The sequence below is a fragment of the Girardinichthys multiradiatus genome, chromosome 4, assembly GCF_021462225.1.
Source record: "Girardinichthys multiradiatus isolate DD_20200921_A chromosome 4, DD_fGirMul_XY1, whole genome shotgun sequence".
NCBI classification, from domain to species: domain Eukaryota; kingdom Metazoa; phylum Chordata; class Actinopteri; order Cyprinodontiformes; family Goodeidae; genus Girardinichthys; species Girardinichthys multiradiatus.
Window position 1 is genome coordinate 20,863,252 of NC_061797.1, and position 14,919 is coordinate 20,878,170.

A 14,919-nucleotide genomic window follows, 5' to 3' on the forward strand; every position below is an offset into this window, starting at 1 on the left:
TTTTGCCCTCTTTGACTTTTCACACAGAGGCTATTAAAAAGCTGTGGGAAGTTGAAGTTCTTCTGTAATGTAGCTCTGTTTTGGACCAATGCAAAATATTTTAATATTCCAGTAAAACAGAATAAAAGGAATACTTTGAGCTTTTTTGAAAAAAAAAAAGTACAGTTATTAAATATTCATTATGATAATATTAGTAATTAAATTCCATTGATAAAAAAAAAAAATCACATCTCAAAAAGGTGCATGAAAGCAGGTCATAAAATCAAGTCCTAGGTGAAAAAGGCTTCAGCTGCTTTCTAAAATATTCACTGCGCAACACAGAGATGGAGGCAAGCATTACACAACTTGGGGGTCATTACTAGGAAAGATCTGCCTCCTCTGTCAAGAGTGGCAGTCTTTTACCTGTTGATCTCGATGGGAAAAGACTGTAAGCTATTATTGGGCAGATGTATAAGTAGGTGCAAAACCGCATAGGTATTTAAAGTGAGAACTGAGATTTTAAAATAGATTGTAAATTGTACAGGCAGCCAGTGCAAAAAACACCAAAACAGGGGAGACTTGGAAACCACTTTAGAACCTTCCAGTGTCATATACGCTGTTTAATTAGGATTAACAGTTTAAGAAAAGAGCAGCATTTTATAGATTTTACCAAGTGCCAAAATCTGTATAATATTCTGCTCTTTTGAGTCACTTTTTGTGTTCTTTTGTTACATTGAATGATTATATCCACCTCCAAAACGTTAGATGACGTTTTATTAAATTTTGAGCATTTTGTTTTGCTTAATTGGATTTTTAATTCTATAATTATAAAACTCATCCTTATGGGATACATGAGAGGAAAAAAAAGACCAACAACTCTGTGCGAAACAAATAAAAAGACAGTTTGCCAAATTAACTTTATAATTGGGTTTTTGGCTGACTATTTTTGCACCAAACACTGAGGTTAATGAATGCCTCTGAAGGTTTTAGATTATGTTGCTGTCATAGTATGCAAACTGAGTTGAAACAAATAAAAACAAACCTGGGCTACAGATGTACACATTGAATAATTCATTTGATCAATTAATAGTCATTAAGGGAAATTCAATTATGGAGCATCAATAAAAAGTTTTATTAATAGACATGCCTTTATTTGTTTTGACTCCAGGCAGCAGAAGAATTTCTCCACATAAGTCTGCAACTGTTGGATTTATTGAAAGCGAACTGCAGTATATTCATCATAAGAATACAGAAATGGTGTTTCTTTAGCTTTAAAAACAACTCTGCGGTTTTTTGCACCAAAAATATGTCATCATGCATGTAAAGCCTGTCCTTGGTAAAAACATAAATTTATTTTTTTAATGAAAAGCAGAAAATACACATTGGTCTTTAGCTTTACTGGGAGTGTCTAGTTTGTTGTTAAAGCCCAGAGATGACAGTCCTGTACTTAGTAAAATGCTTTAAATTTCAAGGAAGGTTCAAATGGTAAAGCAATAATTAATGTTTAACAAGGCGCAGAGTGTGCTTATTGAATTTAATAATGCATTTTATCGTGGTTGCTGCTGTTTTCATCTTCTCTCTTTCACACTGTTTGCAGAACCTCGTAAAGCACCTCCCAGAGCAGGAACAGCTGAACACGCTGGCCAAGTACAAAAACGAGTACACAAATTTGTCAGAGCCTGAGCAGTTTGGGGTTGTGGTGAGTATACTCATGCACACACACCCACATACACACAAAAACTGTCAGCCCAACTCAGAGTAAATGGCTATTGCATTAATAACAAGTAGAGCATGTGATTTATTTCCTTTATAATCCAAAGCGAAATGCACAAAAAAATCTAGACGTTATGCCACACTAACATTTTTGAAGATTCAGAACCTCTACTCTCATCTTTATCAGCATAGTGCAAATTAAGTGTAACATGAATAGAATAGTTAAACAGAACATTACTGGCTGCACAGTTTTAGAAAATATGTTTGTTACTTCATTAATGTCATGGTAATCTAAACTTGTGTCCTATTTGCATTTCATTCGCTGTCTATATGAAAACACTAATGCACGCACAGGCACACACTGAGTGCTTTCATATGATTAACATAATTCAGGGCTTTTTAAAAGTCTATCTTTTTAAGAGGTAGGAAGAGAGCCAGGACACCTGTGGACTAATTTATGCACATTAAAAAGCAGCACTTGCTACCTTTTTATTATGTCTGCATCATTTTCCTAATGATGTTCCAAAGATGGATTATTTGGATTTATACTTAAAGGGTGTGGTGGGCTTTGTGTGTTTTGTGTTTATAACAACCTAAATGCTGACTAAGACATGTTATAATCTACATCTTTTGCCCTTTGTGTTGTACTCGCATGGAAAAAGGTATTTGGTTGATTGACTGGAGGGAGCAGATGAAGTGGTTACAATAGCCTTTTTTGTAAAACTAGCAAAAATGAACCAGGTAGATCATGTTTGTGTAATGTCTGTATAGGCCCAAAGCAACTTATGCTTTCATCTTAAAGAAAAGCTGTAAAAAAACAAATAGATGCATTTTATAGTTTGTATTTTCATCACATTCTACCTCATACTTTAACTGAGGTCTCCTGTGTTTTTCATTCTGTTGTTGTAATGTCTATGCAAAGTAGCACATTGTCAAAATGGCAGTGCCATTAAAATACATATCTTTCTGCAGGTAGATTAAAATAATAATCATAAAAACTTTCACACGTTTTTTGTGCTAAAAAGTCAAGAATAGGTAAAACTCAGTTATAATTTTCATTACTTGCATCAAATTTCATGCAGAATTTTGAGATACTGATATAGCAGACTCCTGCTTATAATTCAGTTGTGTCTCAATAAACTAGAATATCATCGAAAGGTTAATTTATTTCAGGACTTCAGTTCAGACTAGGAATATTATATGGATTCATACACAGAGTGGTATATTCAAAGTGTTTATTTCTGTTAATATTGATACCTCGTTTACAGCAAAAAAAAAAAAAAACAGACGTATGTTTCTCTGAAGGTTAGAATATTACATAATACCAATAAAAACAGACGATATTTAATATAGACATGTTATGCTATGGTCATGTTATGGTCTGAATCATGGGGAAGACTGGTCATTTAAGTTATCCACCATACACCTTCTACAAGGACAATCGGCACCTAAAGTCATCCCTAAAGAAGCTGTCTGTTCAATAAATGCTTCATGCACGTATATTATTAGAAAGTTAAGTGGAAGAAAAACGTGTGGTTAAAAAAAAAAGGTCCACAAGCAACATGAATAACGTCAGCCTTGAGAGGATTGTGATGAAAGCCCTTTCAAGTGTTTGGGTGAGAATGAAAAGGGGTGTCTTGGGTCAAAACGTCAAGAACCACCAAACACAGACCTACATAGGACATAAGACATTAAACCACTTCTGTTCAGGTAGAAGAACATTTTGTCCCAGAGTCACAAGCTGCTATCATTTTCCCACAGAACTAAATACCTTATTGAATGACCATGATATCACAGTGTTTAATTGAGCAGCAAACTCACCTGACCTAAGTCTCATAGAGAATCTATGGGCTGTCAAGATGAAGAAGACAGCTGTGCAATTATGATTATTTGAGTATGAATATTTATTTTAAAAAAATCTAAGTAAAAATCTGTATTTCTAATTTATAATGCCTAACTAACCAAAAACATTCACAACAAATATATACTAGACGTACACTATGGGATTGTTATTATTGGCCTACTAGTACCTATTAATAATTATAATTAATTAATTGTTATCAGTAATTAATAATTAGCCAAAATCCCACTACATGTAACTGTACTATCAAACCATTACATAATAAACAGAATGAGACAAGGAAAAGATCAGGCTCAGATTATTTTAAAATTCCAACTTTAACTCACGGCTGATTTAACATTAGCCAGTCAGTTCTATGTAGAGACAGTCAGTCTATAGTGACTGTGTTCTATGCTTTCCATTTTTTTAAGTTTTAAAACATACATTGAAAAAGATTCATTGTTTACTGCTGACTGATGTAAAAAGAAAAAATTATAAAAATCAGATTTTTATTTTTGTTTTTGCTTCACTGAAGCATTCCAGAACCATGATTTTTGTGTACATTTACACTTTTAATGTATTCTCTCAGATATTAACAGTACATGCTTACTGTCACACCTTTCCTAGGTTATGTATAACATTGGAATAAAGAGCCCATTAGTTTACTCACAGCTGCTCTCCATACACCTGCATTGTGCTAAAAGACACAATTATCTTTATTTGAATATATCATATATTTGTTCATGGCTTAATTTGTAAATAATTGGGGCCAGGAGCACAGAAAGGTGCTGGTCCGATGGGCCAGGTGGTAACACTCTGTAACATCTCCTCTAACCTGCAGGGCACCAGATAAATAAATGAGCAGCAGTTTGTTCCTGAAAGGGAACCAAAGGTGCAGCCTCTAGCAGCTGTTCTTGTCCACCTGACAATTGTTTGTTTCTTCTTATTGAAAGTTAGTCTAAATAAAAGACTTTGTGCTGTGACAGTTATCTTCATGTTTAACATTTTTTGCATTGCCTTTTCTAGTACACCCCAGGTATTACAGATTTTAAGAATTTGTCATTACATTATCTCCCCAGACCTCTTAATCTGCAGCCTCTGTGTATCCAGATTGCTATGTGAACAAAATAAATGTTGAGTAAAAATTTGTAACTTTCATTATTTCTACAATACTTGCAAACCTCAGAAAAAAAATGAAACCTGATGGGTAAAAAAAAGCTGTGGCTGTGCATTTGTTAACTCGATAGAAGCAGAGTGAGAGTCTGTTTACTCTCATTGGTACATTTCATTGCTTGTTTAAAATGTGACCCATTAAGTATACATAATCAAGGAAAAATAAAAATGCCAAAAACTCGACAATTTCTGTTTTTAGGGGGAGCACGGCCTCATTAGGAGAAGCCAATGGTGATCTGTTATCTTGTGTGTGTTTACGCTTTATCTCAATCAAATGAAGGAACTACCACGAGCACACACAATGTTCAGATTGTTGGAACATTATGCAGAGTGGAACAAAACAAAAAATTTGAGATAAAATATTTCTTTCCTCTGTCAATGTAGGCCTTTGTCACTCCAACATTCTAAAGTGGCTAAATTATATGGTGTTGGTGCTTTTTCTATTTATTCTTCAGCTTGTATTTTTTCCCCCTTATTGTGTCACTTTTTTATTTTTCAAAACTTCACATTTTCTGACATTACACCTCATCTCCTTAGTGCTTTTCACACTGATGGTGTATGCTCGCTTCTTTTCCTGGTTATCTAATTACAGTCATAATACTTTTTACATGACTTATCCAATCTCTGGACTTCATTTCAGCTTCATTTTTGAGTCTTTTTTTGCCATTTATTCTGAATCTTTTTAAATAGTTTCCCTCTTTTGCTCTCTGCCATTTATTTTAAACAAACACATTGACACTCACCTATATGCTCACTCAGTCACTCGCTGAAACAGTTATTTGATAAGATTACAGTAGCTATAATTAAACCCTCGATGGAGGACATCAAACCGCATAGCCAGCTGTTGTTTGAACTAGACAATTGGAACCCCCCCTCCTCCCCAGCACACATACACAATCACTATAGTGGCCAGGTCTTGGGCCCAATGCAATATTTTTCAATTTTCTCTAATTGTGTGAGAGTGGTAATCCAAGGCAGGCTATTGTATATTCCACCCCCTCCACTGCCTGGCCTATATGGACACTAACTTCACAATTAACTTACCAGACCTGGGACTCAAATCAAATCACTGCCAGCATCTATTACCACCGCCAAGCAACACTTTCCTGTATGCAGGTTGCATAAATGTGTATGAAATTAGATTAGCAAAATGTTGAAAGTGCCAAAAAATATGGTTGTAGATAATTTGAAGTCTAAGTATGTTCTCTGAAGTAGGTTAGTCATTTTTTCAGTTTTGCTGCATACATTTTCTGTTTATATTAATACATATCTTTTCTTATCACAGATGAGCAGTATGAAGCGGCTGCGACCTCGCCTTAGCCACATTCTTTTCCGACTCCAGTTTGAGGAGCATGTAAACAACCTACGTCCAGATATCCTGGCAGTAAACGCAGCATGTGAAGAGGTCAGAAAGAGCCGCTCTTTTGGCCGTCTGCTGGAGCTGGTGTTGCTGCTGGGAAATTACATGAATGCAGGCTCTCGAAATGCCCAGTCATATGGCTTTGACCTCAGTTCTCTATGCAAGGTAAATGCTGACCTCCACAACGACCTTTCACATACACTGTGCAGTTATTTATAACCCCATTGGCACTGGTTCAACATGAGTGACACGTGTTCAATAAAGCCCCTGATACTGCATATTGATTTTATACAGCTGTGTTTGCTGGTGGACACTTGAAGTGGCAAAAACAAAAGATATGACCGACATGAAATGAACACTGCGTGAAAATGATCTGCTTGGCTCCTACTCATTACTGCAGCCTATTCTATTCTGTAATTAGCTTAATGACCAGCCCGGCTGACAGGGCTAACAGCTGTTGACCCAAAGCGACCAGCGTAAGCGGAGAAAATGGGGCCAAAAAGGATGTATCCAGCAGAGGAAGTGGAAGAAATGAAAGAATCACTTGACAACTTAACTTCAGAAATCTCTACTGTCAAAAAGGAACCGATGGAAATATTGAAGTTGGTGAAGGAGGTGAAAGAACTACAACTTCGTCATGGGGAGAAGGACAAGCACTTCGCATTTTTTGGAGCAGTACACCAGGATAAATGACGTGATCATCTCAGGCCTCCAGATTAAACCTCGGTCATACGCTTGAGCAGTGACTTTGACCAACGGGGTAGAGTCGGATGAGCAGGAGGTCCGTTCAGTGGAGCAACAGGGGCTGTGTTTTTAAGTACAAAGCGAATAGTGCTGGACAATAACCAAATAGACGTATGCCACCCGCTTCCAAGGAAGAGTGCAAACCTGTAGTCCAGTCAGGGCTGTAACCTTCATGGGGGGAGAAAGAGAGATAGTTTTTATGTTGTGTTTTGGATGACTAGAGAGAAATCTATGATACATTGCTCGCAACCTGAGTCAATTAATGCAGTGAGGGGATGAGGTTTCTTATTGATAAGGGTGGCTGAAAGGGTAGGTCGGGATCTTTCATTTTTCCCATTTTGGTCCGGATGTCTCCTCAGATCTACCGATGGACCCTCTTTCTTTGGCCGTACTGGACAGGAAGCTTTAAAGTGTCCCCGGGTGCCACAGTACAAGCATTCATTAGCCTCAAACCTTCGTTGTTGCTCCGCAGGGGTTAGTTGAGTCTGCCCCATCTGCATAGGCTCAGGTTCAGGTTGTTCCACCTGGGAAGTGGAAAGCTTTCTGGAAAGATCATGAGTAGGTAGGTTAGATCTTTCATTACCTTCGACAGGGAAGGCGACCCTCTTAACACGATCCCCGTTCTTTTGTCTCAGCTGATTATCAAGCCCAAGGGCCAACGTGATAAGTTCATCTAAAGAGTTGGGCTCTTACCTTCAGCCAATTCATCTTTAATAGACGTGTTAAGAGCTTGAAAGAAAGCGCCTTTAAGGGCGCTGGTGTTTTAGCCTGAAGTAGCAGCGGTACGGAAATCCACATAGAAATCAGATAGAGAATGTTGACCCTGATTCATTTTCCATAGCCCTCAGGAAATTTCAGAGTCACTGAGGCAGTAGTCAAAAGTTAGTTTTAACTACTTTATGAAATCTTGGAAAGTGCAGGCAAAATCGGGGTACTGCTTCTCCCCATTTACGTGCCTTACCCCAAAATAGCCCAATCATATATGGGATTTTTGAGTCATCATTGAGAAAGGAAAATGGTGAATGATTAAAGACTAACGTGCACTGCAGGAGAAACCCTCCACAGCGACCTACCTCCCCTGAAAAGAGTAGGCGGGGTGACATCACTATGGGTCGAAGAAGGATGCTGTGTTGTTGAGGTAGCGCTAGGGGTCGCTTTAGAAAAAGGAGCAGATGCTGGGTTAATATGTGAGTTTTGTAGCAAAGAGACAAGCTGTTCCAGGTTATGAGATATTTGTTGATGTTGGTCCATTAGGGTCCGAAGAATGTTCTAATGGGTTGAAATTTACGAGTTTTGTTCTGCAAGAGCCATCCTGAGCGTTTCTCCTGGGACTGTTGGGCCTGTTACTCAGGGAGACAGAGTAAGCACAGACAGCACAGCCCCAGATTCCTGAGAATAAGCTACCATCAAGCAGCGAATAACAGGTCAATGTCATGTTTTAGCTGAACTAACAGTAATATCCTGAAGTCATGTAATTGTACAGATTAACAATCAAAGTTGCAACACTTGATATGTGTATTTTTTATTTTTTATTTCTGGTGTTACGTGGACCAAGCCTTACCTTTGCAAATGCAAAAAGTATTGATATCTTTTGAACTTGTTCACATTTTATTATCTAACAATAACAAATGTTATTACCTTTTCTTTGAGATTTTATGATAGAGCAACACAAAGTAGTGCATGATTGTAAAGTGAAATGACACATGGTTTTTCCTTTATTTTTAACAAAAAATGAAAAGTGCAAATTACATTAGTATCCATCCCCCAGTTTATTAGTTTATAGAATAACTCTTTGATGTATTTTAGAGCTGAGAGTCTTTTGAGATGTGTCTCTACCAGTTTTACACATCTCTAGACAAAATTATTTGCCCGTTCTTCACTTCAACACATTTGAAGCTCAGTTTTCAAGAATTACCAAAATTTGCTATCGGATTTGGACCCAGGCCATTCTAATGCAGGAATATGCTTCAATCTAAACCATTTCATTGTAGTCCTTGTTGTACGCTTAGGGGTTCCTGTTGCAAAGTGAACCTCCCACTTGGTCTCAAATTTATTACAACTTCTAACTGGTTTTCTTCCAGCACTGCCCTGTCTTTAACTCCTTTAGCCACACATTGTATTTTGTATCTAGGCCAAAAAAGTTCCATTTCGGTCTCCTCTGATCAAATCTCCCTCTTTCACAAGGTTGCTGTGTCCCCTATATGGCTTGTGGCAAATTGCAAAGTGAAATGGCTTTCTTTAAACATTCAGTAATCTTGCATAGCTTCTCCATAAGATCTGTACAGCTTTTCCAGTGGATTACTACTTTTGCAAGGCACTGTATTTGGAAGGACTGACTGTAGGCTGCTAATTTTATTTCCACTTTTTTACCACCATCAGCCCTACAAGACTGACAGTGATGTGTAAATATACAAGAAAATGTTTACATATCAGTTTTCTTCTATCAAAACATTCAAATAAAGCCCATGCTTAGTTTCTATTCTCCTGCACACAATAGATAACTGGGGCTGTGGTCACAATCCATCCGAAAACACACACACTTTTCAGGACTAACCAAACACTTCATGGATGAAGATACGGCCTATGGGTTTACCTCTGTGATGAAGACTGAGCACCAAGTTTTCCTGTGTGATAGTGAGGGCAAAAACAAGGTGTAATCTTTGGATGAGAAACTCCTGCAGTGGTTACATTAAAGCTGTTGGCACATGCGCTGCAGTTTCCACAGTAACAGCGACCGCAGCCATTTGTCACTGCCACCTCTTTGCCCTGTTAGACTTGGATGCTTATGCTCATATAAACACCAGCACATTTGCCAAATGTGGATTCCTGCATATTTGATGGACTAGAAACATTAGCAGAACGATAACATAATCAATCAACAGAGGTTTGTTTGTGGATTATGTCTTCCACTTAGTTTAATGCTACTGTTCCAGGATGTCGATTTCTTTTTTTTTTCCCGTCATGCTGACATGTCGTCTGGCCATGGCGAGTCGATGTCTCAGGCACAATATGTAGAGGAAGGCATCACCTTCATGCCTCTCACAGAGTTTGACAACTTAATACTGTGACACACTTCACAGCACAGGGAAATTGCACCCAGCCCAGCTGGAAAAAGAAGAAATGTTTACGTTGTCATCTATGATTACCATCCATCTAAATTCAGAGAGGGACCTTTTGTGAGTGAGCTGCTGAAGCTTTTAGGGAAGGAGGAAAAAAACCAAAAAAAAACAGAAATGAAAAGAGAAATGAGAATGTTTGATTAGAGGAGATAATGCAAACATGATTAAACCCAGCGGGTCTGAGTACACTGCTGTCTACCAATGGATCACCTAGAGAGATACACAGCAACATACTCCACAGGAGGGATGCACAGCAGGGATACTGAAAGGCATCTTGGAATTAGAGCAATGATGGAAATTTATCAGAGAAATTGAAAAATTGTTGTGTTCGGGTGAGAGAGGCGCAGCCAGTGCAGGAGGGGGTCATCACATTGTGAAATTGCATCTGCTGCATGAGTAAGAGACATAAAATCATCTGTTGCACTGTCGACACTTAGCATTTATGACACAGGCATTCAGACACGAGTTTCTTTGTTTTATAATACCCAACAGATACTGCCATCTTATATTGTGGGCGAAATTGCTGCGACACATGTAAAGTCTGACAATTTTTGTCTGCTGCGGCAAACACATCTGTGACAAGCTCTCACACTGTGATTTTCTTTTTTTCTTTGGACAAGGAAAACAGAAACTAAAAAGGAGGCAATTTATATACATACATAGCAGTGACATCAAAGAAAAACCTTGAATGCCAGACCCTTACGGTTTGGAGAATTCATTGCTCTATCATCCTCTGTTTTCATATATCTTTTTTTTTCTGTGACAACCTGCTTTGGGTCCACTTATCCCCTTGGGGGAATGGGTCACTGCAAATCAATATAAAATTCCTCTGAGTGATTTCTCATCTGATGAAACTTTTTTATTTTGTGTGAACTGGCCTCTTCCAGGATTACAGGGCCACCATTGAGGAGTCACAGAAACATTCAACTATGAAAATGATGAGAGTGATATAGACTTGTGCAGTCACTGGCAGCCAACCCAGTTGATCATCTTTGGAACATTTTCATCTGCTATGTTAGACTATGTCCTCCTCCACCACAAGCATCAAAGTGTCAAACGAGGGAAAGATTTTCAGTTTAAAATTGTTTGTTCTTTATCATCACTGTTTTCTATATTTAGGTAATTAAACAGTATCTTTTCAAAACTGTGCATACCCATATTAAATATCATGTTTCGTGGTGCATAAAATAGACTTTGATAAATCATTAAACCTTTTTCTTTCTCTTGCAAAAATACAATTTTTAAACTAATAGTTTGTTAAAGCACCTTCATTCAACTTCCATTGTTCTTTAGTTTACACCTGCCATCACTTATACAGGTTCTGATTAATTGTAGATACATTTCAGCTGTTTTTATGTGATAAAGTATTTTAGAATAGGGCATATTGACAAGGGTTAAATTGATCCTATTGTTCAAAATATATTTCAGAACTGAGTTCCAAAAAAAATCCTCAATATTGTATATAATTGAAGAAAAAACGGGTGAATAGGGACATTATAAGAACAACACATTTCTACAAGATTGATCAAAAGACGAGACAAGAAAGTGGTCAAGGAGGATGACCAGGAGGCTGAAGCATCAGAATTGTTTTCTTTTTAAGATAACTTTTCAAACATCTAAACCTTCTGAGAAACCGTGTTGTGGTGTGATGAAACCAGACTTAATCCTTTAAAAGATTGTCTATTTTGAGTTTTACATTGCTGGATAAATGTCACTTTACATTTCAATACCGTGTTGAAATAATTGATCATCTTTTCACTTTTTCTATGCCTTAAAGATCTGCTGTTTTGACAGGGTGTGTGGACTTTTGAGAGCCACTGTATAGGGGCACTTATATCAGTCCAGCTTACATCACTATTCTGATATGTATTAATTAAAGATTCATATGATATTTCAGCTGTTTCACTTTGAAAAGTTATAAAAACATGTGTCTCAGATATAGTGGTGAACTAGCATTAGTTTACAGGTTTCGAAAGTAGCATTTCATTTTGAACCACAATAGTGGAAGAAATGCACATGTTACAGTTTTGAGGAAGGGTTTATTTGGTGGTTGCTTCACCTCAGTGCTACTACAGATGGATGGCAAAATAAAACAGTAAGAGGAGAATAAGAGAGTAGTATGATACTGTCACAATTGTTGCATTTATTTTACTTGTCTTTTAGAATAGAATAGAATAGAAAATACATATGCTTAACTGTCCTTCAGGGGGGAAATTCACGAGACAAATGGAAGGATGAAGATTCACACAAAGATAAAACTATATAAAAATAACTTAAGAGCAAAGTAGTTATTAAAAACTATGGAGAGATGCTATGTACATAGTACATGTACCAAGGGTAGAAAAAAGCGCCATTTTAGATGGCGGCAAGTGTCCGCTAGAGATGACAGCATCAACATCTTTTTCCATTCTTTTGCAAAGAAACATTGTCTTACATTTTTCTACATGAAATAAGATTTCCTTCTTTTTTTAAATAATCACTTTATTCCTATTAAAAGCTGTGTTATGGTTCCGTTCAAAGAATCCCATTTGTCAGGAGTGTATTAAAACAAAACGAGCTGCGTAATTTAATGTGTTTTTCTATGTGCTTTACCACAGTTGAAGGACACAAAGTCTGCAGACCAGAAGACCACATTACTGCACTTCTTAGCAGAAATTTGTGAGGAGCAGTTCCCTGATGTGATCAAGTTAGTTGACGAGCTGGTGCACGTGGATCGAGCAAGCAGAGGTACACTATATATATATATATATATATATATATATATGGACAAACTTTAAAAACTGAATGTTGAAGGTATTTATTTTCTGTCATATATAAATGTCTGGGTTAATTGGTTTTAAAATATGAGATGTTGATACTTAACTGCACCTTTACAGTTAAGTTAGTATGGACTGACTGTTAATTGGTTCAACGTGTTCTTTGGCAAAATAGAAAAAGGAAAAATAAATTCCATCACCCTTTACCTAGTTGTATACTGTTTTTTTAAGCTTATCAAAATAGTTTTTACTTGTGTGTAGCTTTGTATGTCAAGAAAGCCCTTTGATTTGATGTAAATGGGAAAAAAAAGCCTTTTGTGTTTTTACTTTTTTTTTTTTTTTTTTTACATGTTTTAGCTGCTGCCAATGTCATTAAATGTAAGAACTGAGTGAGAATGTATTAATTACCCAGGAAAAATTACTATCATCATGTTCCATTGTGAGCAACAATCACCTCAGCCCGGCATAAACAGTAGTGACATTCAGAATGGTGGAAAAGCAGGAGAAAATAATGGGAGCACACAACCTCATGAAATGAAATAAGATATGTGGGATTTTAAGCCATATCAGCTTTTGATCCTATGTACCTCAACAGTTTTTTTTTTTTAGTGTTGTAACATTGCTACTATTATTTTAGTTCATGCCCAGAAAATAGGTTGGTATTATCAAAGTATGCTATATAAATTTTTTTTTTTCATATATGACAATTTTAGAGTACTCAAGGTCTATTATGTGCTTTAAGTGCTTAATGCAGAAACAGAACGACCTACCTACACTGAAACTAAGCATCTTTGTTTTGCAGTCTTTTGTTTTTACTGTAAGCGTTATTCTTTAGTAAAAATCTCTTGGGGTTATTCAGGAATCAGATGGCTTGTTGATTCTATAAACAATATATTATTTTATTTCACTCTTTGATCCACGCTACACTCAGTTCATCTGCTCCGCTGTTTGATACTAGCATTAATCTTCAGCTGTTGCACATTTACAAGTAAGAGCTTTATTTTTTTTCAGATAAATACATCAGGTTATGTCAGCTATTGAGATGAAGAGCAATTCTCTCTTTGAACACGTTTGGAGTTGCTGTGTTGGGTTTAACACGATTTGGCGGGTTTTTTTTCTCACACAAACATGGCTCCACTCAAAGTGCTTTTAGTCTGGCCCGACTCTCTTGAGTACGGTAAAGGTCAGAGACAAGCAGAGCCGACTGGGTGGTCAAAGGAGACTCGGTCTTGTTCTTTGTTTGTTGTTGCTATAGGCGGCGAGTAGAAGTCTGTGCACAGTTTGTTTGTTTGTGTGCGATTTCGTTCCGTCACAGCGTGTTTCCTCCCTGCTCCAAAGACGAGGTTTACCCACTGCTCTGCTCCCAGTGGGAGAGTGAAAGGGAAAGTGTGGGGAGGGGAAAACATAGGGGGATAATTTGTGTGGCTTTATTGTTTGGAGTCTCTTCATAAAAACTCCTCCAGATTTTCTCTTTATGTTTTATTTATTTATTTTTTTTGAAAGCCGTGGATGATGACACCCCTGTTGTGGGTTTATTTCTCCCAACTAGACTGTATGTCCAGAAGGCCAAGATTAGTAAGTACAAGGTTGAGATCAATGGGAAACACAGTTCTTAGATCTTTCTTCAGACTGTGTGACGTCTTTTACAGACTTCAAGCTGAGCATATTTACATCTGTATAGATGGAGTGTCCTTTGTCTGTCACAGTCTTTCTCTGTTTCTGTACCAATATGACATGCTCACATTAAGTGTCTTATTACACCACATCTCGTATTCAGACACACAGATCCCATTTCTTTTCAAACGGGGCTGTTGAGTGGCTTCTTTTTCATTAATTCTGACAGCCATTTGAGAGGACTGTAGACATGCTAAAAGGCTGCATTACATTCATAGACACCAACCAAAGAGCTTACTTGGGCATGAAAACAAGGTTGGGTTGAAGTAGCAGTAATGATTTGTGTTCCAGCTCTAAAGGATGCTACATTTTTGACTACATGTAACACGGCCCCTCATTTCCCCCACTCTTCTCACAGAGGTAAAACTGTACTTTAGTTCAGTGTCACTTTGTATCTGTCTTCTTATTTTTGCTCCCCTCTCTTCTCCTCAGCCCTGCAATCATTATTTCTCCTGACAGTGAGAAACAGTCTTTTTTTGCTGCTTCTGTCATTTCCCATGGATCTCTCCTTATCCGTCTGTCAACACCTCTGTGTCTGTCTGTCCTTTCCTTCTTTTCTCG

General features: G+C 37.3%; 1 protein-coding gene across 2 annotated transcripts in view; it reads left to right on the forward strand.

Annotated features, from left to right (window-relative positions):
• The window catches only part of LOC124867622 (protein diaphanous homolog 3-like), a 206,040-nt gene that overhangs the window by 74,996 nt on the left and 116,125 nt on the right, over nt 1-14,919 (forward strand). For both annotated transcript variants that reach the window (XM_047364161.1, XM_047364162.1), the window contains 3 exons: nt 1,577-1,678; nt 5,991-6,230; nt 12,526-12,655. In XM_047364161.1, coding sequence (XP_047220117.1) covers nt 1,577-1,678; nt 5,991-6,230; nt 12,526-12,655 — 472 coding nt within the window. The remainder of the gene's footprint in view (nt 1-1,576; nt 1,679-5,990; nt 6,231-12,525; nt 12,656-14,919) is intronic.